Raw genomic sequence first — 25,378 nt, 5'->3', positions numbered from 1 at the left:
TTCATGTCTCGAGTTATGTGAACAACTATTCATGCCGTTAGCCAAATCTAGCTGTCTCGTAAACTGCAATTACATAGCTTCCACAGACAAAGGTATTGCAAAACTGCTTTATGTAAGGCTTACAAGCGTAACTGATCCTTCAGCCGTGGTTTTCCTGAGGTTGTATAAGTGTTTTCATAACTAGCTCAAGCACTGGCTGAAGTTCAATGCGAGTCTGCAGATGTTATGCAGCTGTTGGGGTTGTGTAAGTATGCATATGTAATGTGGAACTGCTATTGTGTTTGAGCTGGCAGGCTCTGATAATACTGCTTTGCCCAGTAATTGCCAGGTCCTGCCCCTAGTGTTTTTGCAGTAATGAGGTAACAGCAAAAGGGTAATCTGGCAGTTTATCAAAGGCCAGCAGCCTGCTCTGATGGTTGGGTGGTTGCATGGTGGGTGGTGGTAGGATGTTGCTGCTGATCCTGCAGCCCTTGGCCAGGGGCTTGAAAAGTGTTAGGGCTAGTGTGAGGAGTCATCCAGTTACAGGATATACCATGTTTTTTGAAAAGCTTAAGTGTATTAAGTGAACTTTGTAATTTCAGATGTACTAGCCTGGAACAAGCTTTCATTCCTCCTGTGAGCTGAGTGGAAATACAGTATTAATGAGCTAAAATGTCACAGAGCAGTTCCCATATGCTGTAAAAACACTGGCAAAAGGGAAGTCTCCACTGAAGTATTTTGTGGTGAAGCAGAGATTGCTGAACATAGGAGTTTGTGAGTAGTTGACCGTGCTGCACTGGGCTTGGGGAAGTGGGAAAAGGGGGATGCTGAAGAGTCAAAACCCCAAAATACCCTGGATGTGAGTGGTGATGTGGCTTGCCTTTGGGAGGGGATGTGGTGGGAGTTGGAGTAATGGTTTCAGCTGATCACTGACCTCAGTGGGATGTGAAGGGACCTTACACCATCCAGGTTGGAAGGGTGGGATAGCAGGGTTTGACTGAAGTAACACCAACTGTCCGTTATTCTTGGTAAGAACGGTGGAAGATGCTTTTAGTGCTTTGTGGCCTGTAAGGAACAGGATAATCGAGACGTGCTGAATTGGAGAAAGCTTTTGCATGCCGCTGAGCTGAAGCCTGTGCCAGGTAAGAAGAGTTGGAGTCCTGCCATCGCTGAGTTCCTGGTGTGTTCCCGGGGGGGCTGTCCACAGGCCTTGCCCACACACGCATGCGGGCTCCACAGGGTGGTTGGTGCTGCTGGTGGGCTGGGTGGGAGCGTCATGGGTGGTGCTGGTGCCATGCCCTCGCGGTGGACAGCAGACCCTCGCTCAGTTTATGTAGTCCTTAACTAAGGTAACCGAACCCTCAACACATGCAAACCGTAAAGCTTGCCATTGTATGGTTTTTGTGGCCTCTTGAGTGGTCTGAATTTATGCAGCAATTAAAAATTCAGCAGCCCTTCAGCAGTTCTGGGTGTGCTGTAATGGGGCTCCTTAAATGTGGATGACTGATCCAGTTCAGGGGTGGGTGTTTCTGGAATGGAGCTGGTCTTATGTAAAAAGGAAGAAGCTGCAGCCTGGTTAGTTTCTTTCTCTACATGCTTGGGAAGCTCTTCCTTCGAAATCTGGTGATCAAAAACCCCAAAAAGCTGGAAAAAACAACTGCAAGTGGTTCCGATTTGAAGGTGGCCCAATTGCTGTGGGGGGAAGAGCTGCAGGAGGACATGGGGACACTCAAGGAATGTCAAAAGCCTATACAGAAGACTGCAGTGCTGTGTTTTAAGAAATTCTTTTATTTTAAATGCCTCAGTGAAAGAAAAACCCTGCAATGCCGTACTTAAAAACTATAATGCTGTGCAAATACGTAACGGCCTGGAGCGTGATCCAAGTGGATGTGCTGCAACCAGAGCAGCAGAGAGCTTGTTGGAGGAGAAACCTGTGTCATGGTCTCGTAAACTGTGTCAAAGCACTGATCTCAGCAGGTCGCCTTGCTGGATTTGATGAACTTCAAGGGGTTGTTAACGGTGGCAGTGCAAACACTTACAGAGCGTGGCACCCGTGAGCGGAGACCACAGCTTGGGTAGGATAAACCACAGAACAGCAGTGTTTGATGAAAACAGCAAAGTGTTTCATAAATGTTAAGGATGTCTTTTGTTCTAACCGTGAAAGTACCTGCTGTCTCGCTTCAGACGGCTTCACACAATTCACGTGGTGCCTCAGGGTATCTCCTGGATCTTACTTGGGTTTATTGGTTTTTGAAGGAAAACTCCTTTCACAGGATTTCTTTCTAGCAAAATGTTTTAAAGTGAAGGAAGACACAGCACCTACATTGTGCTGGGTCTGAAAGCATTGCTGCTGGGGAAATAGAGTACAGCCAGCAGCTGCCTCCCCTGTGAAGACCTGGCTGGTATTGAACAGAGACATGTTAATTGCTCCAGCAATTAAACAAAGGCAACTATCAAGGAAAAAGGTCTAGAATGAAAAAAGACACAATTAAGTGTAAAGACACAAATACAGGTGTTCCACCAAGGTGAAGGCTGTGGTAACAGTCGGGTCCTCTGCTGTGCTGGTGGGAGCCCGTGGGCTTGTGTCTCCCCATGGCACCCATACGTCACATCACGGAGGACAGCATTTTGGAGGTAGGTGCACTCCAGTTTCTAGACCCGTTAGCTCAGATCAACTTACAGTTTGGACAACAGGATGATACATCTAATAGTTTTAAAATAGGCTGTCACAAGCTGGACTCTTCCCTTCGTTTTTTATTTTCTGCTGACTTTTAGGGATGAGTCTCGACCAGGCTTTTGTTCAGGGCCGGTTTAGGTGCACAAGATAGACAAAACACCCAATTCCTTGGCAAAACAGAGGCGGGTGAAGAGGCGATGGATGTTTTCCCCTCGGGGACAGCCTGGGGTTGAGCCTTGGGTGGCCGGCCGACGGCCTGCTGAGCCCCTTACAGCCGCCCGCTCTTGTCCCCTCTCCCGAGACACCAGACACCTGCAGTGACAACAGGCTCGCAGCCGCCCTGCCTGCTGATGCGGTGGCCGCGGGGGGACCTGGTCCCTCCCGGGGGTGGCCTGGGCCGTATGTATGTATAGATATACATATATATGTGTGCACACACACACACTTGTATATTTTTGTCTATTTAAATACGTTGCTACATTAATACACGTTTTTACGTTTATACCTATACACAGGGCTCCGTTTTCCGTAAGGTCCACCCGCCCCGCCTGCGCTCAGCCAGCCGCCGGGGCCCGGCCCCGCTCCGCCCCCGGCCCCGCCCCTCTCCGCCCCGGCCCCGCCCCGCCCCGCCCCCTCCGCCGGGCCGGGCCGGGCCGGGCCGCGCCGCGGGGACATAAAGCGGCGGTGGCAGGTGGGGGCCGGCTCCGTTCTGCTGTGCCGCGCCATGGCAGCGGCCCGGCGCAGGGTGTCGGTGGGGCTGGGGCTGGCCGGGGCGGCCTGCGCCCTCCTGGGGGTCAGCCTGCTGCTGGTGGGGCCCCTCATCATCAAGGAGCAGGTCATCAAGGTCAGCGGGGCCGGAGGGGGGGGACCGGGACCGGGGGGTGTACACGTTTGGTGCATGGGGGCCGAGGGGGGGTGGAGGCGGTGCATGGCTGGGGGCTTGGTATGGGGCTGGTACGCGGCCGGTGCGAGGTGCAGGGGTGATGGTGGTGCAGAGCGCGGTGTGCCGGAGCCGGTGTGCAGCCAGGGCTGATGGTGCGTGGGCATGTTCTCCTTGTGCAGCGTAATCCAGAGGAACGCGAGACAGCTGAGCACCGAAGGGTCTCTGCGTCGGTGTCGCTGCTGCAGCTCTGAGCAGCCTCAGAATCTTAGTGCGGGCAAATCCGGGCTTGGGATATTCCACCCTTGGTTACAGCAAATGTGCCTGGGCTGAATGGGCTCTCACCCCGGTTTAGCAAGTGCTTTTTGCGTAGCTGGAGTCGGCCAGGGGGATGGTGCTGGTGGTGCTGGGCTGAGCATTGCCGCAAGTGGCAGCCCTTCCTCCTGTCCCTACTACGTTTACCTGCAGCGCTAGTTGTTCCTTTCATATAGGCGTGCAGACTGGCAGGCTCAGATGTACTCTGGTGAGATGCTTTCCAAACTGGAAATGGCACAGATGGTGTGCACGAGTGCTCTGAAGGAGCCTTGTGCATGGAGCAACCTCCAAGTCATTCTCTCCTTCACTGAAAACCTAAAGAGCTGCCTCTCTGAAGACCTCAAGGGAGGCTCTGGGGCTGAAGGGGTGTTTGTCCCTCGCTGTTAAGATATGGGGCTGTGGATGGACTTGTTGGTCTGTCCAGTAACTGCTGCACAGTCTTGGGAACCAGTGCTCCTGTCCTTGCTGTTGGGGCACCAGTTATCCTGCTGTAACAAACCATTGGGCTCATTCCCACATTTAGCCAAACCTTTTTCTCCCTACCCAAAGGAGATGTGCACCCTGCCTGGGCATTTCTTCAAGCTTGCACCCACCCAGGGCAGCACCTGGAAATGTGCTTCTGATGAAAGAGGTGAATAAACACCCCATAGTCAATGGCTGTGGTTACGTGTGCTGCAAAGTCTCTGCCTAAACCAAACTTGTAGTTAACTCTGTCCTCTGGAAGTGCTGCTGGCTGGGCAAAGCCAGACAGTCCTGTGGCTTAAGCAGTAAAGGTCAATCTTTGTCCAGTTTCATGGGCATCAGGAGCTGGTACCTGCAAAGAAAAGGCTGAATGGCCCCTGCAGAACAGGAACGACATTTTTGGTGCAAAAACCTTTCTGCCCTCTTCTTTTTAGCCAGACCTGATTCTTTCTACTTGATTAGCTAATTCCCAAGAACTTGCGGTGAGAACAGAAGATGAGGAAAAGACCAGCCCTTGTTTCTCCTCAGGTCTCCCTTCATCTCAAGCCCTTGGTCTCCACATCTTCAGCATGACCCAAAACAGTCCTGAGCTCCTATGAGGCTTAATCTGAAATGGAAAACATAACTGAGTAATGATGTCTAGGGTGATGAGAAATATCCAGGGCCTTACTGAAACTCCTGGGTTGATATTGAGAGTGGTGTAGGTAAGAGGAGCTGGGCCTTGAAGGGCTGGGGTAGGCAGGGGAAGGCTGGTTTGCCCATCCTGGCTTCCTGAGCTCTGTCTGGATGGTGTATCCTGATGGGAAAGCACTTAGTTGCAAAGAGATTGTAGTTTTGAGGATATCTTTGAGTAAAGTCCGTACGGGAACATGCAGTAGAAATGGGGAACTTGGAGCCTCTCTCCTGCCCCATTTACAGAAACTGCAGCTGTCCTGGCAGCTGGGCTGCCTGCGGCATCGGCCCTGCAAAACCTGGGGACATTGCTTTTCTGGAAGCACCTGGAGTGCCACAGACCTGTCTAAGATATGAGCTTTAACGCTGTGAGACCACATGGACTCATCCATCTGCCGCTTGCCACTTCTGCTCCACCCGGGAGCTCTTGTGCTGTCCTGCCTGAAAGCTGGGAGAAGACTGACAGTCTTTGCTGTTTTAGCAGGGTGATGAGCACGGTGGCGAGAGGATGTGGAGGGTGACACTGAGGTTGTGGTTGCACACAGCATGACTGCTCCTCTCAATCTGAAGAGGAAACCTCAACTCTCGGTTTTACTGAGCAGGATGGCTGAAGCCTCGCCTCCGGAGAAGCAGGATTTGGGTTCTGCTGATGGAGCTGCTGCTCTTCTGGTGCTGTCTGGAGGAGCCAGGCAGTAGCCAGTTCCTTGCGCTTCCTCAGAAACAGAGATCAGCCTGGTCAGGAGGGGTCAAACATCTCAGTGACACTTTGTAACCCATCTAAGTGAAAAATATTCTGTTTTTATTTCAGACGTATGACCATGTTTGTTTTGACCTACAGGTAGCTTAATTGTAAGGCTACCCTGTTAAGTAGATCTTGCTTAGCAGCGTTGGTGGAGTACCTAGAGCTGCTGTGCCCAGATGGGAGAGGGCTGAGAAAGGTAGCAGGGAGCTGGGATGCAGCTCCATCTGACTGTGTACATATTACATAAATAAATGCATATGCAATGAGGGATCTGGGGAGTGCAAGGCAGAATAAGCAAGTAAAGGAAAGCAGCTTCAGACTCTATTGGACACTCAGGAGTAGGGATTATAAAGCAGGCTAAATAAAATCTGAGTGGGTCTCGTCATCTAACTGCTGCTTTGCCATGGAAATCCTTGAGGCTGGCAGGACGGAGGTTCTTGGCCAACAGCAGGTGGGTGCTGACGTGAAGGTGGGGAGGGTTTGCTAGGTGGGTTACACTGCACTGTGGACATGTCTGCTCAGGGGTAGGGCTTGGAGCATCTGGGCTTCAGCAAGGGGCTTGCAAAGCCCCGCTGCTTGTGGGTGGCACAGCCTCGCCACGAAATGGCTAAAGAAAGATGGGGTGTTGCGGGGAAACCTCCAGCAGCCTTCCTTCTCAACCCCCTGTGGCAGAAAATACATGCACAGTCAGATCGAGCTGCTGCAGGGCAGGAGAGCTGTTGTGGGGCTGCCAAGCTGCAGTGGGATAATGCCCACGTGCCTTCACCAATTAGTGGATCAAACCCACTTCCATAAGCTGGCTGGGTTACTTAACCACGGCAAGGGCTTGTGCTTGCAGAGGAAGCGAAGATTATGATGGAACACACCCAAAATAAATGCTCAAGAAGGAACAGGCACTTGTCCATAAGGCAGACCCCAGGAGGCAGGGAGGGAGTAGAGACAGATGTGCCCAGATGCCAGCTCCTGGGCTGGGGAGCTGGTGAGGGCTTAAGTCATGTTTGGGGTCCTGCAGGCATTTCCCAGCAAACAGGAGAGTGATATGGAAACGCCAATTCTGCGTTGCCTTTGACCTGCCCTATGACCAGCTGCGAGTCACCGCAGGATGGCAGCTCAGAGGAAGCGAAGGTGTCCTGCGCAGCACTGTCAGGACACAGCTGGGTTGCCATCCCAGTTCTTGATCTGCTTTTGGGGAATTTAGCAGGCCCTCCCTGGCCTGTGCCCAAACAGTTGTGCAGATGGGTGTCACCTCTCCCAGCCCTTGCGTGCTTCTGGCTGCGTGGAGCTGCCAAACCCGGCAGGCGAGCAGAGGCCTTCGGGACAGGGTTGTTTCTGCCAGGCAAGTCAAACATGCAGAGCTGTGAATAATTCAGTGCTGGCTTGTCTAGCACAGAGCGAGCCTCCAGCACATCAAAACAGCTCTGAAATCCTGTGGGTAGGATCTGGAAAGTTGAGCCTGAATAAATAAGCCTACAGACATCCTGTGGCATGAACTTGATGCTTCTGCATACGTAAGAGTTCCTGGGTTAGATCTGGCTCAGTTTCAGTCTGCATAGCATGCCTGGATCCTCTGGAGAGCCCCTGCTGGAACTGCTGCCTTCAGCTGGGCCTGCCATGGAGCCGAAGGTGGATGTGCTCAGCTGCAGCCACTGAGCCCAAGAGTTGTGTGTCCTTACTCTTTTTTTTTTTTCCTTGCAGAATGTCAGGATCGACCCCAGCAGCATCTCCTTCAGCATGTGGAAAGACATTCCCGTTCCTTTCTACATGTCGGTGCACTTCTTTGAAGTGTTGAACCCCAAGGAGGTCCTCCAGGGCGCAAAGCCGGTGCTGAACCAGCGTGGACCCTATGTTTACAGGTCAGGTACCGCTTGTGGTCCAGCTAGGCATGAGCCTGGCCACTGTGCTGCCTGCCAGGCTTCTGGCTGACTCTTGTGGCAGGAAGGCATGGCATTAGCATACTTGGTGTGAGTCCAGTGGCACAGGATTTTAGAGCAACCCAAATGTGCTCTAATTGCTCTGATCTTGCTAAACCCACAAGTAGGACCTCTGGCTTCCAGGGTGGTAAGGCTGGTCTGTGCTTCACTGAATTGTGGAGCTCAGTCCCGTGCGGGGACCTGTTGGGCAGCCAGACCTGGGCCGATATGGTCCAAACGTAGGCATGAGGGGTGTTGGTGTGGTGGTGGGCAGCCCTTATCTTCCGAATGGACTTGTTTCATCTTCACTGGGCATTTAAGACTCCAGCTCCAGAGCTGGAGTCACTTCAATATCAAACTTCACGGATTGGCCTAAGACCTCTTATTTAACATGAGACCCAGAATCTGCCTAACATGAGTGCTCTGGCCATGAGAACCATTATGGAGCACTAAAACTTGGTCAGGCCCACCTACAGCAAGGCTGGGTCTATTTGCTATGGCTGAGGATGGTGGTTGAAGCCCCAGATGCTTCTCTGAACCCGAAACATGAAGTGATGGTTGATGTTGAGTTGAGCGTGTGAACTTACCCATAAATAGCAATATTAAACACATTAGTGCCTACACTTGTAGGCAAAGTCAGGTCAGCAGCCTAAGCAAGCTCATGTGGGGAGATTACTGGTTTAATCCAAAGCTGTTTGATTGGCGTTGGGGGAAACCTGGCAGTATGTATATGCTCTTATTTCCCCTGTGCTTGCCAGGTCACACCATAAGACCATGTGGATTCTGTATGTTGTGATCGCATCAGTGACTTGGCTTGGGGAAAAGGCTTCACTTACCGTAAATAAGAATAAACAAGGGGGCAAAGCTTATTAGTGTCCTTGTGTTCCCGCTGAGCAAGATTAGTGCCCTTCCCTAATGTGGGCCATAAATCAGAGGCTCCACAATAAAGGACTTTGTTTTTGCTGGTGGGTTGAGCTGCAGCTCTCTTGGGAGCTGTAACAGGCTCACGATTTTGGGGACAACCATGCTACTGTGGAGCATTGCAGCCCCTTCTCGTCAGCTGGGAAGAAACACTTGGTGTCTGCGAGTTGCTGCAGAATCCCATCTGTCAGGGCTGCCTCGGTCCCAGGCTGCCATCTCCTCCTGCTAGACCCTAACCCTGGTTGGGGTGTGAGGTTGACACTGCCTGTTCCCCAGCACGCTGCCTCCCCTGCTGTCCCATGGCTTCTTGCTGGGGTCCGGCCTCCTTCCTCTGCTCCTCAGAAGCATGCCCAGGCCTGTGCAGCCCATCCTTGCTCCACAGGCGTTGCGGGGTTACTGCGTGGGGGAAGGTTCTTCTGATCACTCCCATCTCTTTGCAGAGAGTTCAGGTATAAAACAAATATCACTTTCCATGACAATGACACAGTCTCCTTCCTGGAGTACCGGAAACTCTTCTTCCAGCCGGACTTGTCCAACGGCAGCGAAGATGAGTACATCGTTGTGCCAAACATTTTGATGATGGTAAGGACTTGCTCCGTGGATGGGTACCAGTTTCTGAGCTTGCGGGGAGGGTGATAATGCCCAGCGCTGACTCAAAGCTTACTTTCTTGTAGAGCTTAAGGCTAATCAAGCCATGAGGTGGGTTAAGCTTACAAAATACAGTTTTCTGCTTTCTGGGTGTTGCTTGTCGTGTTGGGCTATTACCCTTCTAAAAGCAGAGTGTGCAGAGTGGCTGGCAAAGCAGCTGGGCTCGAGTCTGCAACCTCATCTGAGCATCCTCTGGGCAAATGAAGCCTGTGAGGCCTCAACTGCTTTCATCCCAAACTGGGGATAAATCACAAACCTCAGTTTGTCCAAAGGATTTCTCCAGGGCTGTAGAGCGGTGCAGCAGAAAGACCTTGCTGACCACCGAAGATGCATTGCTGCTGCTTTAGTAAAGGTTGGGCTCTCATCTCAGAGGTTTGATTTCTTTCCCAGGGAGCGGCTGTAATGATGGAAAACCTGCCAAACTTTGTGAAGCTTTTACTGAGTGGAGCCCTGGCTGGCCTGAAACAGGAGGCGTTCATGAACCGGACAGTGGGGGAGATCATGTGGGGGTATGAAGACCCTCTTGTAGACACAATAAATATGTTTGTTCCTGGCCTGATCCCTTTCAAGGGGAAGTTTGGCTTATTTATAGAGGTGAGTAAACTGTTGGTGGGGAACACTAAAATTACAGCAATATTGGTCTTGGGGATAGCCCAGACACACGGTCCCCTCACAAACCGTTTGGAGCAGCCATGTGTAGCTGGTGGTGGTTGTGTAAGGCTGCCTTAATTCTCCCCTCAGGCAGAAACACATGTGTTGGAAGCTGTCGCTGGCAACAGAAATAAGTAAAAGTTCAGTACCTTCCAGTATGTGAAACAGCCCTAGAACTGACGAAGCATGCTAAGTCATTAACATATTGCAGTCTTGCTGTGTATAGTGGATTAAAAATTAGTTTCTTCTCTCTGCAGCTTAATAACTCCAATTCAGGACTGTTCACAGTGAACACGGGCATGAAGAACATCAGTAGAGTTCACATGGTGGATTCATGGAATGGACTAAAGAAGGTGAGTGTCAGGCAACAAACCTCTAACACAGGGGCAATGCCTGATCTAAAGCAAGATAAACTGAAAGCTCTTGGTGATGTTGTATGTTTGAGTTGTAGGTTTGAAGGCAGGTTTCTATGGGATTTCAACTGCTGCAACTTCTGTTCTAGCAAATTGCCAGAAGGCAGCCATATGACAAGAAGCTTGTCATGAAGCATGAAGTTCAGCTCATCATCGGTGTCACTCTGACTCCCTTGAAATGCTGTTGGAGCTGGTTGCTTCTAATGGTTGAAGTCCCAGGCTCCTGTGGCCTGTGTTTAAGGCGTTACTTTAAATAACCTTGTTAAAGGGGTGCTTATTCTTCCCTTGTTGAATTCCACTCCTAACTAAAATCAACTGAATCTACAGATCAACCACTGTGGGAACACTTGGGACAGGTGGATCTTGTCCTGTTTTTCCAATAATTGGCCAGATGTTAGAATGGGAAAGATCTTGGAAGCTCTTTAGTGTTGCTATCTCAAGTTGCTATGGAAGCAGTGTAGAGTGGTGGACGTCCCATGCAGGGGTGGAAGCCAACTCTCCAGCAAGCTCGTCATTCTGAGCTCTTCTCTCTACATCTGTCCCGTAGGTGAACTACTGGCGGAGCAGCGAGTGCAACATGATCAATGGGACCGCAGGGGAGATGTGGCCACCATTCATGTCCCCGACGTCGCTGGAGTTCTACAGCCCTGATGCCTGCAGGTGAGGCCACAGCTGCCAGCTTGTCCCTGTGCAAGTGCCAGGAGATGCAGCACTCATCCCGTGCACACAGGATACCTGTGCAGCGACACAGAGGGCTCAGGACTTGTTTCTGTAGTTAAAGTTCAGCTGCCGTTCAGCATTGCAGTATCTGAGCTTTGCGAACAGCGTAGTTGTCTAACTAGCAGCATCTTGTGGTATTCATAAATACCTTCCAGATCAGCGGAGAAGTCTAACTTGCCCATGTTGAAGCAGTAGAAAATAACCAGTCTAGATAAGATGTGGGAGGTGAGAGGGTGAAGTAAGCGTCGTCACAAGGAAATGCAGCTATAACTATTTGCGGAACTATTTCAGCTGACTAAATGCTTGCAGAAGTGATGGGGGGGCTTGTGCCACTGTTTCCAGGCTGCTTCACTTTTTTTGCTGCCTACTTCATGTGCTGCTGTGCATGTCTGTCCTGTATAAGACACCCTGACCTTAGCTGATCACACAGGGGTTAAAGTATCCAGCAGAGCCTGCCTGTGTGGAAACTCCCTGAGGCTGGAAGGAAGGGAAGCCAGGAGGCAGGAGGTGGCACACAATCCTGTCCCCAGCTTGGGGAAGATAAAGTTAATTCAGGCTTTGTAGATTGTGCTGCAAAACAAGCAAGCGCTCTTGCTGAATAGAGGACAATGACCTCTTCAACGGAACAAGCAAAGTCAGCTGAGCCAAGTATTAGTGCAGGAATTCCTCTACACAAGGGACATCAGCAAATACCAAAATGGCCCAGAGCCAAGGACTTACAGGGAAGTTTACTGGTAATCGAAGTTTAAATACACATACCTGTTTCTGTAAAACTGCAGAAATCTTCTAGGAAACAGAGCATGTTTCCAGGCAAGGCATATAGTGAATTGGAGGAAACCAAGCTTGGCTTCTTGTTAGCGCAGGAGGTTCCTGCCGGATAACGCTATGGGGGAAGTGGCTCTGCCTCTTCACCAGCCAGTGCTGTCTCTTCTCCCCACATCTCTGTCTCAGCCTCTCTGCTAGCCCGGCTGGCTAGGAAGGAGTCACAAACCTCAGTTGATAGACTAAGAGCATATCTGCCTTGCTGCAGGGCATGCAGGGCTCATCTCCTATGCTGTTTGCACATTAAGTGCAGCTGATGCTGAGATGCAACTACCTGGATGTCCCTGCAAGGTAGGCAAGGCTTTATCCTGCTGATGTGCTGCAGCAGCCTCTGCCTCCTTGCTGGAAGGTGAGCACAGCTGAGAGGCATGCACATAACTGCTGAACAGGCCCTGGATCCCCCATCCTTGGTCCTGGTGTCAGAAGGCAGCTGTAGGAATAAGCATCCCCTTGGCCTGCCCAGGCTGTTTGCATCCTTGCAAGCCTCACTGGAGTGTGAAGGGAGCAAAATTCCCTCCTGGAAACTTGCATCTGTCCTGGCCAGCTGGTAGCAATAATGCAGCGTAACATCACTAGCCTGTTGTATCAAGAAAAAATCTTGCTGCATAATGTAGTAAAATTTTCCACTCCCCTGACAGCCTATATGCTGGAGTTGTGCTGCAAAAGAGATTTAGCCAGTGTCCATGCCCTGTGACAGAGCACCTCGGAGCCAAGGCTTGCACAAAGAGGGTATTATCTTTTGGAGAGCAGCCCTGGGGATTACTACATGCCTTTAAACAAATCTCATCTGGATACTGCAAACAGACTTAGAAGCCTGTGGTTTGTCTTCATAACTAGTCCTGACCAACCCTTTATCTGTGCTTAAAACATGGAAAGCAAATGGTTTAAATACTCATTCCCTATCCAAAGCACTGCTCTGGAGTTTATCTTGATCTCAAAGTCTAAGTTACGTTGCAACTGCGTCTTATTCAGTGAAGATAAGAGCCCAGTTCTGGGCTGGGAACCTGTTGGCTAATCCTGATGCCTCTCCACTGAAACCATTCTAGATCCATGACACTGGTGTACGAGCGATCTGGGAAGTTCGAGGGTGTGCCCACCTATCGCTTCGTGGCACCGAAAACTCTCTTTGCCAATGGCACGGACTATCCACCCAACAAAGGCTTCTGCCCCTGCATGCAGTCTGGCATCCAGAATGTCAGTACCTGTAGGCTAAGTAAGTCCTTTCCTCCCCGGGCTCGACCTGCCGTACCAATATTAAACTGTGGGGATGTGATACGAACTTGGCTGTCTGGAAAAATTGGCTCTGCTATCTGCCGGAGTGCTAAAAGGTACTGCTGAGGTCTGCATTCTCACTTCAACCCCTGCAGGCACCTCGGCAAGGAGGGAAAGAGGGAAAATCCTTGTGCTCAAAGTCCCCTTGGTCCATGGCCCTACGACAGCCTGGCGATTGTGGGAATTCCCAAGGATACAGTGGGGGCGTTACGTCCCCCGGGCTGGGGAGGGAGCAGGCAGGGGAGCAAGGGTAGGAAGAGACAGGTCATGTAACTGCTGAATTAAATGTTAACTTTGGATGCTGAGCACAGGTCACGTGGAGTGAGAATTCAGATTTAGTGTCCTAACCCATGTCTGGGTACAGCAAGTTACCACGGCATCGCATGGTGCCTGGGGGGAGACAGTGGCTTAAACGCTGAGTCTTAACCCTCCCAGAGCAATGGAATGAGCTTCAGGGAGGGAAGGAGCTTTCTGGTTGGGAGGAGAAAACTATAAAAGCCTGTTCAGAAGAAGTGCTGCAATGGCTTAAAAACCTCAACAAAAAGTCTCAAATGGGTTCAGATGAGCTTAAGGTGTCTTTGTTCTCATCCAGATGCACCAATATTCATTTCCCATCCTCACTTCTACAATGCTGACCCAGCCCTGGTGAACGCTGTCGAAGGTCTCCACCCCAGCAAGGACCAGCACGCGCTCTTCCTTGACGTGCACCCGGTGAGTGAGCTTGCCGGGGTCCTCACCCTGTGGAGGAATCTCGCCTTGCCCCGGGGGTCCAGCCTGGGCTGGGGAGGGGGGAGCCTGCACCGGCTGTGTGGTGGCCTTGCTCTGTTCTCATGGCACCTATTTGAGCAGGTTCCATAGTGCAAAGACTGGCGAGGACATGTGCAGATAAAAATGTCAAAGCCATAAACTAATTGAATAACTAGCCTGGCTTCTAGAGAATTGCAGAACTAATTATAAGCATAATTGTTTTGATAAGGACAGTCAAGTTCTTTCTACTGACTCAGGTCTATAACACCAGGAAGTGTATCTAGCAGCGACCCAGTTACACCCCATATCTGCAAACACATATTGCCATGAGAGCTGACTGGCAAAGTCTGAAGACCACACTGTAGCTGAAGCTGAAGCTGTCACCACCATTTTTGGGCTGGTGTCTTCCAGTCTCTCAACCTGCCCATCTTAACTGGCTGCTTTCGCACTGGACTGCTGCTGTGTTACACTTCTCACATGTCTATAGCATAAGGGTGAAGTCACCGCTCCAGTGGTGATGAGTTGGGGTGTCCTGAGCCATCGTTGTCCCAGCTACTGATGGGGAGGGGACTTTGGGATCTTCCACCCATGGCCTGTGTTGCATGTGGTCAGATCTTCCAAATGTTCAGTGATGTTTGCTCAAGCAAGAAACCAATCCCCCTTTTGAGGTAAGGTAAGCTGTGCTGCTTATCTAGGCATTGGGTTCTCTCTGCTTTTCTTATCACAGTTATGGAAATCTAAGTTTATTACAGTATCAAACATCTACTGATAACAGTCCAGTTAACTAATTCTTATCTAGCTGAGGCCTGCTGAGTACAAATGGGGCAATCCAACAAAAACTTTCTATCCTCAAAAATGTGTTGCGAAACTGCAGTGTCATGAGAAACCAATGCCTTAATGGGTGTCAGCAAGACCAACTTCGTAGTGTGTTTTCATGGTCTTAGGGCGTTGCTGGACAGTGATGTCTGTTGGTTCCTAGTTATGAGATGTGTTTTGTTCTTTGCTGTGTGCATGAATCTTTTGCATTGATGCATTTCCATCCTGCTGCTGGTAGGATGAACAATAGAAGAGGCTTATCAGGCTTCAAAAACCACTGAAGTTGCTATTAAAACACTCTGCCTAGGGAATCACTTACAGGTTGCATATGCTACTTGGTAATTTGAACTTGCTTTTGTTCAGTCTCACAAGCCATGGGTCACACAACGCCTCCCTGGTTCATGCTGTCTGCCCGCTGAATGCACGCTGCCTTCTGCAGCAGCCACGTCCGTTCAGGTTCGCTTTGTGCCTTCAGACCGCCCCAAGGGAGGTGAGCCCTTCTGGATGCTGCTGTGAGCGTTCAAGTGAAGGGGACAGACTGCAAAGTGCCATGGGGACAGCGCTGTCCCTTCGTGAGTGGTCATCCTCAGGGCCTGGGGACTGGTACCTGGTTGACCAATGCTTGTGCTTTGGTGGAAACCCCAGCTATGCTCCTGGTCTTCTGTGTGTTGCCTGCAGTGGATCTCTGGATGATCCAATCCATTGCTCTGGAAGGTGGTGCCCAGAACAGCTATGATGGAAAGCAAAGGGTTGCTCCTCTGCAAAACTCTCCAGACAAATCTTGGCTTCACTTATGAACTGATTTGTCTCTTCCTATGCAGATGACGGGCATCCCCATGAACTGCTCCATCAAGCTCCAGCTGAACCTGTACATAAAGCAGGTGTCTGGTATAATGTAAGTAGTCACCTTTTGGAAATGTCCATCTCCCTTGAGCAGGGTGTGCTGCTGATGCTGGGATCACTGCAGAGTTTACTCTCCCCAAAGATGAAGTACCTTTAACATTACCAGTTGTCATGGTTGCAGAAGCCAGCTGGCTTATGTGGTGAAATGACAGCTATTCCAGTGACCTCAAACTGCCATCCTTTAGCAGCACAACATGTGGCTGCCTGTTTGCTTGGCTCCTGCAGCATTCCTGCGCCTGACTGGACAGCCCGATGAATGGACTGATCCTGGTGAGGCACAGGAGCGGTTTGCCTGCTCTGGGCTGCTGCTCAGAAGGTATTACATCCAACATGGAGAGGCAAAATACACTCTGCCTACAGGGTTGACAGTTGAAGCCTGTGTCCAAAAAGACACTTTCAGCTCTATGAAAGCAAACAGAAGGGCTCTGTAACAAAGTTGTGTGGTGCCAGATGTTAAATACGCAAAAGGGTGGGAGTGTGCTCCTGCTGCTTTGACTGGCTCGAGTGCATACACCAGCAGACAGCCCTGACACCATGAACTTGGCCGCACCGCCCTCTGGTACCATGCAGGTGACTGAGATGTCTTGGAGCTGTATGAAGTTTAGCATTCCAGTTCACTGAGTTCATGTCCCTGGAGCCCACATTTGGGATGGCACTTACTGCTGTCATCAGGGAGTTAAGCACAAATGGAAGCGTAAGGCCTGCTCTTGCATGAAGGGCCCAAGTTGGACCTGGTCCCTCAAGGAAGGGAGCAGCTCACTGAAGCAGCAGGAATTGCTACCTCCTTGCACTGGTTTCCTGGCCGCTATCAGTCTGTCAGGCCTGTCCCTTTAGGAAGAACTATGGCACTAATTGTGGCCTGGATCAACCAGAAATCTAAGTGTGTATTTCTCTTTTTTTTTTTTTCTTTTTTTTTTTCGTCCCTGCCTAGTCAAACAGGGAAGATTAAGCCGGTGGTCCTGCCGCTGCTGTGGTTTGCAGAGGTGAGCTGCCTTCCTCGACCTGATTCTGCAGAGCCTCTCCTGCAGGAGGGGGGAACTGCTTCCCCATCACCCAGTGCTGGGGAAACTCCACTTTGGATAAAGCTTTAAGCCAGACAGACTAATTAAGCACCAACAGAAGGCTTTGCAATACTTGGCTATGTCATTAATCCCTCTGAGCTGAACAAGCCCTCCACTATACTTGGTAAACCTCTGGCTTTGTCCTAGATGTGGGGTTAAATAGGGCCCAGAACAGAGCTGCCAGCATCCCCATGCTAATGTGGGCTAGGGAGTGCAGCATCCAGCTGTGTGCGTGTCCAGCTGACTCCAATTATTTAGTAAAAGCTTCTAGCCTGACTGAATCTTGCATAAATTACCTAATCTGTGCTGGGAGGTGGTGGGAGAGGAGTTGTGCAGCTGGTCTGTCTCAGCCCTGGATGGGAGGGAAATGCCACTGACAACTTTGCTTTTTTGAGCAGAGCGGATCTATCGAAGGCTCAGTCCTAAAGCAGTTTTACACCAATCTGGTGCTGATCCCGTCCCTGCTGGACTACCTGCAGTATATCTTCCTTGGGCTGAGTGTCCTGCTCATTATGTCAGCAGCTGTACTCATGGCAACAAGTCAGGTAAGAACTTGCAGATGTCTAATGGGAAATGCTGTTAGTCAAATCAGACTTAATCAGATGATGTAGATTGGGCTGACAATCTAACACTCCTGAGGAAACATTGGCTGATGCCACGAACAATGTCCTAATGGTGCCAGGTGCCAGCACATAGCAGCAGCACTTCCTCGGCCATCTAGAAATTGGGCTGCAAATAGATAACATAAAAGCATTTCTAGCCTTCTCAGTGCACAACAGTGACAGAAGTGGATTCCTGTAGGAGGAGGTACTTCTCAGCTCATCCAGCTAATAAAAGAACAAGCCTGGCTCATCAACCCAGCCTCCATAGAAAGCAGCAGGTCTGTGCCATTGCACAAATCTGTGCATCTCTGCAGGGTCCCAACAGTTTTCTAATCTGAACAGAGCTTTCTCGAGGGGATGGAGCTACTTGAGCGCAGCTTGTTCACAAATGAAATGCAGTTGCTGTGTTCTTGCACAAGGGGCACAGACACCGTGGCTGCTTCTCAACCCAGTCTGAGCTCTGTCTTTTCCCGAAACTCGCTTGGTTTCTCTGCAAACTACTCCAAATAGCTCTGGCAGTTAAACCTTCAGGGCCTTTGTGAATCTGGGCTTACTGAGAAGCGAAGACCTTTGAAACCTGCGGGGAGCTGGGTAGAAGTTGGCCGGTGATGGGGCGGGCAGGGAGGGTGCCTGGCTGGCACACGAGTCTGATCTGAGCTGTAAGGACAGAATATAAAGCAGCTAAAACACTTGATGGAGATCTGTGGCTCCGGCTCCAAAACATTCATCTGATAACACTAAGCTCTCTACTTCAAGAGCTAAAGCTTTTAGAGATCTAGCTCCCTACCCTAACCTATATCAAAGCAAGCTTATTTAGTTTTGCACTACAGTCAAACGGCTTGAGCTGGCTCTAAAGCTACAGAAGTGAAGAGGCTACTTGTGGGGATAAAAAGGCAATGCTTTGGATGAGAGCGGGCTAAGGGGAGAGCACGTGCAAGGGACTGCTTTTTCTCAACCTCCTGTAACTGCCCTTACTGAAACACTAACGCAAACCCACTTTAAATAGTGCCAGGGTTCTCAGAGTATCACGTAATTGGATTTTAACCAAGCCTACAACTGCTTAATTGACTTAAACACATGATCCCAAATCCCCTTGTTCCTCCACGCACTTCCCTGCAGGGTGGGAGCGATGCTAGGACCCGAGGGCTCAGCGTTAAACCCTGACTGTGCTCTGGGGATGGTCAGGCTTTGTGTGCCTCTCTGCTCTGGCAAAAGCAAGTGGTTGCTGGCAAACAGACTTCGCTCTGCTGCATAGCACAGGCATATCTGAAAAATGTCTGTATTTGCTAGGCAGCTATTTGTAAGACCTTAAGCAGCCCTGGGCTGGCATTTCCTCACCCTGCTTTGTGCAAGTCTTAATTCCTGGTATCAAAGAGCCTCAACCATGCCAGAAAGGGCAGGGAAGAAAGGAAAGCTTTTCAGGAAGAAAAGCTGGAATTTAAATTCACTCAAGTCAACTGAATATCTGCTTGTGAAATATCCCAAACCCAAGAGTAAGCCAGCTGTATTTGGGTGCTCAGCCAAAAATGTCATGAAGTGCTAGAACTAAAAATCAACCGCAGGAAGTGCCTGACTACCTGGAAAGTGATTAAAAACCCTCAATGACCTTATAAATCTCTAAGGAAGCTGTGCAACAACACATGAAAGTCTCTGCCTAATGAATGGATAAGAGCTGGAAGATGGCAATTTGCAGCCAAGGTGTGTTCCTCATTTGATTGAAGTGTGGCTGATCTAGCAATGATTGCTTAATCATGCACAGTCCTCCCTCCTGAAGTCACAGGCGATGTCAGAGAGGACACTGAGCGGGGGCATTGACTGCACCTTCACGTGCCTGTCAGTGTGAAGGTCTCCCTGAACCCAACCCCTGCCTGGAGTATCTTGTGTGCCGCTGGCTTCTGGAGGGAGCAGTATGCTCTAAACCCAGTCCAGATGAGGTACTGTGAAATGCTTAAATCTTAGTCTAGCTTATAGTGGAACCAGTTTGAAATGCATCTGTTGGACCCACAGTTCTAAAAAATGCATAAATCTGTACAGGTGTAAAACATGCCCAGATGCAGCATTGTAGCTCTCCTCTGCTAACATGGCCTAAAACCTGTACACCACAGGCTTTGACACTTTTAAAAGGCAAACAGACCATTTTAAAACTGGCTTGACACTGACCAAAATCTTAAATAGGACTTAGTTTAACCTAAATTTTGAAATCTTCATTAAAAACTAGATTCTAGTTAAACAGTGATTTAAAATCTCCTCCTAAAATTGGAACCTTCATGGAAGTCATGTCCAATTGCACCATAAACTAGCCTGATTGTTTTCTAGGAAAGATGCTCTTTATTTTGGAGTAGCAATAAAAAGAACTCTAACAGTAATAAGACCAACCAGGCCACCCCTGGCAAAAATCTGCCTCCGGTTAAGGGGACGGTGTTGCGGGAAGCCCGACTGTAGGTGGGTACCCAGTCCAGGTAACACACTTTTCTCTCATCCTGATGTGATTAAACTGTGCTTAAAACCAATCAAATGGAAATGTTTACTGTCCACATCTACCAGACATGCCCTCTTGGCAAGCTTTGATATAATGATGTTGTCTCATGGCTTTATTCAAGGCAATTTAGATGTCTTAATACTCACACTTTAAGCAGGCTGCAAGCACATGCTCTTATTGTTTCTCCTGGTGTACCTGATCTGCAGCCCTAACAATATCAGCAGGGATCAGGGTGAAAAGTGGGATTGGTGTGAGGAAACACTTTTCTTGCCTATTTTCCCCCTTCTAAGTGCTTGAGATCCAGAGGTAAGTTTCTGAATGGGTAAAAACTCATGGGGGTAACAGAGGTAGTCAACTGGTGGGTGTTACTCCCCTCCTGCATGCAGGGAGCCTCAACAGAAAGGCTTTCAAGAGGGAATTTCTGATGTATAAAATATCTGGGTTTGTATTACAGGATCACAAAATCACTGAATCATTGAGGTTGGAAGGGATCTCTGGAGGTCATCTAGTCCATCCCCCCTGCTCAAGCAGGGTCACCTAAAGCTGGTTGCCCAGGACCATGTCCAGATCTCTCTTGTCTCAATATCTCCAAGGATGGAGATTCTCCAGCCTCCCTGGGCACCCTGTTTCAGTTTTTACAGTTTTCACAGTAAAAAAAAAAAAAAAAAAAAGGTGTTTCCTAATGTTCAGATGGAACCTCCCGTGTTTAAGTCTGTGCCTGTTGGCTCTTGTCCTGTCCCCTGGACACCACTGAGAAGAGCCTGGCTCTGTATTTACACCCTCCCTTCAGATACTTGTATGCATTGGTAAGATCCCCCTGAGCCTTCTCTTCTTCATGCTAAACAGTCCCAGCTCTCTTGGCCTTTGCTCATGTAAGAGATGCTCCAGTCCCTTAATTATTTTAGTGGCCCTTTGCTGGACTCTTTCCAGTAGCTCCATCTCTCTTGTCCTGGGAAGCCCAGAACTGGACACAGTACTCCATGTGTGGCCTCACCAGTGATGAATAGAGGGGAAGGATCACCTCCCTCGACCTGCTGACAGCACTCCTAATGCAGCCCAGGAGATGGTTAGCTGCCTTTGCTACACGGGCACATTGCTCACTCACGTTCAACTTGGTGTCCACCAAGACCCTCAGGTCCTTTTCTGCCAAGCTGCTTAAGAGTTGAGTGACCCTTAGCATGTACTGGTGTATGGGGTGGTTCTTCCCCAGGTGCAAGACTTTGCACATCCTCTTGTTGAACCTCCTGAGGTTCCTGCCAGCCCATTTCTCCAGCCTGTTGAGGTCCCTCTGGAGGGCAGCATGACCCTCTGATGTATCAGCCACTCCTCCCAGTTTTGTGTCATCAGCAGATTTGCAGATCACTAATAAAGATGTTAAACAGGATTGGACCCAGTATCGACCCCTGGGGTACACTGCTAGTTTCTGGCCTCCAAACAGACTTCATGCCACTTCTCATGACCCTCTGGGCCTGGCTGTTCAGCCAGTTTTCAGTCCACCTCACTGTCCACTCATCCTGCCCATACTTCATAGCTTCTCTATGAGGTTCTCCTGGGAGACGGTGTTGAAAACCTTACTGAAGTCCAGGTAGGCAATATCCACTGCTCTCCCCTCATCTACCAAGCCAGTCATTGCATCCTAGAAATTTATCAGGTTGGTCAAGCATGATTTCCCCTTGGTGAAGCCATGCTGACTACTGATGACTTTCTTGTCCTTCATGTGGCTGGAAATAGTTCCTAGGATTAGCTGCTCCATCACCTTCCCAAGGATTGAAGGGAGGCTGACTGGCCTCCTGTAGTTCCCCAGGTCTTCCTTCTTGAACTCCTTCAAGACAGGAGTGACACTTGCTTTCCTCCAGTCTTTGGGCACCTCTCCCAATTGCCAGGACTGTTCAAAGATGATGGGGAGTGGCCTTGCTGTGATATTAGCCAGCTCCCTCAGCACTCGTGGGTGCATCCCGCCAGGGTCCATGGATTTATGTATGTCTAGGCTGCTTAAGTATTCTCCGACCTCAACCTCTTCCACCAAGGGTACCTTTTCCTTGCTCCAGACTTTCCCCTGGTCTCTGGGGTCCCCTGCCTCATACAGCAACAGGCCCACATGTTCCCTAGTCTTCCTTTTGTCACCCGTGTACTTACAGAAGCCCTTCTTGTTGTCTCTGACATCCCTGGCCAGATTCAATTCCAGCTGGTCTTTGGCTTTCCTAATTTCATCCCTGCATGCTGGGAGAGTGCTCCTGTATTCCTGCCAGGTTACCTGTCCCTGCTTCCACCTTCTGTGTGCTTTCTTTTTGCGTTTGAGTGTGGCCAGGAGCGCTCTGCTCATCCACATAGGCCTGCTGGCATTTTTGCCTGACTTGGGATGCTTGTTGGGATGGACTACTCTTGAGCTTGGAGGAGGTGATCCTTGAATATCAACCAGCTTTTTTGCCCTGATTATCTCCCCCCACCTGAGCTCTGTAGTCACTTTTGATACTTTCCAGGTGGCCCTGGTGGTATCCTTGGTGCCCACACAGAAGAAGTAGCGGGTAATAGCCAAAGGGTTGGATAAGCCTTGCAGTCCCTCCCCAACACCCCAGATCCAGGTCCCTAGCAAGCAGCAGACGTCTCTAGATGGGTGGGCAGGTGGTGCCTATGTCCCCAGCAGCAGGAAATGACCCACTACTGTCACTTGCTGCTTCCTCCGGGGGGTCTTGCGTGATTTAGGGTTGGGGGGGCCACATGATCTGCATGAAAGCATATCTGGCTCCTCTTCAACTTTGAGGGTGGTGAACCTATTTTGTAGATGTAAACCTTTACGTGGAGCAGGAGCCTTCCTCTTGGTGCCAGAAGGCACCAGCTTCCACCCTTCACCTTCCCCAGAGGTTGTGCTTACCTTTATACTAGGGATGGGTGCTGTCTGTGTCTCTACTGCAGCTGGGGTCTGGGGGTCTTCAAGATGTCGTGTCTCTGAGAAGACCCTGTCTGTCTCCCTTCCGTCTTCTTTGATGCTGTGCAGCATCCTGACTTTGTCCCGTAGCTCCTCCACTTGATGACACAGCCCTTTAGGCTGGGTGTTTGGGAGATGTTACAAGTGTCAGTGAGCAGGAATGGAAGTAACTTCATTTTGTTAGGAGAGGAGATGCAAAAATCTTCAATTTAAGCCGCCTTCAGAAAAGGGTTCTTAGCCCCATTAATGTCCGTGAGGTTTGGGGCACGCACATCCCAAGTGGGCATGTGGTGACACCTGCACACTGTAAGGTCTGAGCACAATGCCACCGCCGAGCGCATGGCTGTAACCGCTGTCCTCTCTTCAGAGAACCACTGCCGAGAAGAGCCCACGCCACCCCACCACGCAGAGCAAACCGCCCTCCTCCTCCGAGACAACGCCGCTCCTACACGACGCTGACACCCTGAGCCAGGACGATGCCGAGGCCTGAGCCGATGCCACCCGGACACGTCAGTGCTGGGGGTGAGACCTGCTTTGGATTCCCAGAGGTCTCCGCAAGGTGAAGTCGTCCTGGGCAACTCTGTGGAGACCCTGCACACCACGGCAAAGCCACGGGACAGCACTGCTGCACCAGCACTCCCGCACTGGGGCACGGGAGACCTCATCCAGACACCTGAAACACAGTGTTCAAGAACCCTTGTCCCCATGGTGCCGGCCTTTGCCACAGCCTCTCTCCCCATGGGCCAGCGGGAATGAAGATGGTCGTTATTTTGCAATTTAAAACTGCCTATTGCTAGGAATAAAAGGCACTTTAATAGGAGCCTTTAAAATAAATGAGGTTTGTATACGTAGCACTGATGGGATTTAGTGATCTTTTTAAAAGCCACCGTTCATCTCACGCGAATGGGGCTTGCTATCCTGAAGCCACTTACGGTTTTATTGCCACTTGATGTGACTGGACTACACCGCAAATCAATTCTGGGTGCTGTCACTTCAATGATGTTTCTTCCCAGGGTAGCTGGAGCCTGCCCAGCTTTGCTCCAGCCTTTGCATGTGTTGGAGAGTACAGTGGTGACTTTTAAAGCCCCAATTCTGTGCCATGACCTTGCGCTCCAGTGATTCCAGCCCACAGCCCTTTTACTTAGCCTCTCGTTGCTTTAGGTGACTGCATGAGATGAGCCTTGCCAAAAAACTCGGTGGTACATCTGACCTGTCACTCAGCTCTTGACAGTTGTCCCTGCTGCCTGCTCAGCCATCCAGGGTCAGCTCTTCTGGCCATGCACCATCGGTGCTGGGGGGCCATCGCATCGCTCTGGCCATGCTGCCTGCATGCAGGAAGGGCGCAGGCAGAAGTTTGACCCTGTCCTTGAACGTTAAGGAAGAAACTTGTGCTTTTGAGATGGAGGAAGTTATGTGCAATCGTGAAAGTAACCATGGCCTTAGTAGGTTTTGATTAAAATATTGCAGATTTCTGAAATGATGTCTTGGGAGATCTGAGTGGGCTGGGGTTACTCTTCAGCAGGAAAGAAGCCCAAAGCCCAGGGATAGTGTTGGCTAACTACCAATGAGTAGTTGTCTACCACACCTGCCTTCCCTGCTTCCAACCAGGAGCTGGGGTAGCCCTTGGGAAAACCAAAGGGGCCAGTGCTGGTGCCTCTGGCAAGGACAAAACAGAGTGGGGGGAGTCTCTGGTCTCTCTTGGACCTGGGCACTTGTTGCACTGCGTGTGGCATGGATACTGTCGTGGTCTAGAAACCGTTGCAATTGTCTAGGACAGCCCTGTGACCTTCTGGGGGGTAGGCACTACTTTTCCTCTTACGTCTCTGTCTCTCTTGCTAGGCAGGAAGAGCACAGGAGCTAAAACCAACACCAGCAGTTCCTATGCTGGTGCATTCCTGACTGGCCGTGTCCCCAGTCCTGCAGCAGGGCTTAGGCTGTCTTGTCATGGAAGCAGTTGTGACATAGCCCGGGTCATGAAGGGGAAGGGTAGCGGCTACCCAGAACTTGGTCCATAGGCTGGACTTGCCTAGATGCCCAAAGCGAGTCTCACAGTTAAGGTGGGACAAGCCAAGTCCCTTCTTGTGGCCAGTACTGCTGGATTATTTCCATGGCATGAGTCCTCGCTGAGGGTGCTGCTTAAACTACAGCTGTAAACTCTGTCTGGCCTTGAATCCAAAATTGTCCACCTGCAAACAGTGGCTCACAACCTGTGAGATGGGAAGAGGGCAGAGGCACCGTCTCGGACAAGGCACTACAGAACACTTGACCCACCGACTCACACGATAAGACCCGGCGGCATTCGGCAAAGCTAACGGTAGCTCAAAGATAACTACCCCTGGGCTCACCTGCCTGAGGCTTTAATGATGTACTGGTGCTAATTGCTGTTGTACAGGTGAAAACAAATAAAATACTGGAATACCGGTCCTAGGGCAAGCTTTTTTTTTTGGTCTTTGCAGAAAAACACGGTGCAAGAGCTCTTATTTTTAATACAGATCTGCACGTTGCAGTAGTAAGCCTTTGTCCTGGGGGGGTTCCTGGCTGCCCTGGGGGTGTTAGGTGGGGGGGGGTCGGGGCTCTGCGGCGCTGCCGCGCGGCCGCCGGGGGGCGCTGTGGGGCCGCGGACGCGCCGGGCCGGGCCCGGGGAGGGAAGAAGGAGGGAGGCCGCGGCCGGGCAGCGGGGCACGGGCACGGGCAGGCGGGGGACGGTGCTGCCCCCGGCGTCCCCTCCCCGGCTTGGTGGCTTCAGGAGGCGGCCGGGGA

The 25,378-nt window shown here is 50.5% G+C and overlaps 1 protein-coding gene across 2 annotated transcripts; it reads left to right on the top strand.

Moving 5' to 3' along the window:
* The first annotated feature begins 3,277 nt into the window (after nt 1–3,277).
* SCARB1 (scavenger receptor class B member 1) lies at nt 3,278–25,045 on the top strand. Of its 2 annotated transcripts, XM_052796847.1 has the most exons (13): nt 3,278–3,500; nt 7,423–7,580; nt 8,999–9,140; nt 9,597–9,800; nt 10,115–10,210; nt 10,818–10,930; nt 12,859–13,025; nt 13,677–13,795; nt 15,469–15,542; nt 16,482–16,533; nt 17,010–17,156; nt 19,530–19,655; nt 22,986–23,093. In XM_052796847.1, the coding sequence occupies exons 1-12, from the start codon at nt 3,381–3,383 to the stop codon at nt 19,653–19,655; spliced, it is 1,518 nt and encodes a 505-aa protein (XP_052652807.1). In that variant the 5' UTR covers nt 3,278–3,380; the 3' UTR covers nt 22,986–23,093. The 2 variants fall into 2 exon arrangements, with proteins under 2 accessions (XP_052652807.1, XP_052652808.1); XM_052796848.1 differs by lacking the exon at nt 19,530–19,655 and having other exon boundaries at nt 3,280–3,500; nt 22,986–25,045.
* The last annotated feature ends 333 nt before the right edge of the window (nt 25,046–25,378 follow it).

This window comes from Harpia harpyja, chromosome 9 (assembly GCF_026419915.1).
Source record: "Harpia harpyja isolate bHarHar1 chromosome 9, bHarHar1 primary haplotype, whole genome shotgun sequence".
Lineage (NCBI taxonomy): Eukaryota > Metazoa > Chordata > Aves > Accipitriformes > Accipitridae > Harpia > Harpia harpyja.
The sequence above is the reverse complement of the archived record's forward strand: the minus strand, read 5'-3'. Positions and strand labels throughout refer to the sequence as shown.

Excerpts from the sequence above, each read along its gene's own strand:
- SCARB1 (XM_052796847.1), top strand. The coding sequence starts at position 3,381 with ATGGCAGCGGCCCGGCGCAGGGTGTCGGTGGGGCTGGGGCTGGCCGGG. Across the intron at positions 13,026-13,676 it reads TGTCAGTACCTGTAGGCTAA|ATGCACCAATATTCATTTCC; the intron begins GTAAGTCCTTTC and ends GTTCTCATCCAG. Across the intron at positions 17,157-19,529 it reads TACTCATGGCAACAAGTCAG|GAAAGATGCTCTTTATTTTG; the intron begins GTAAGAACTTGC and ends ATTGTTTTCTAG.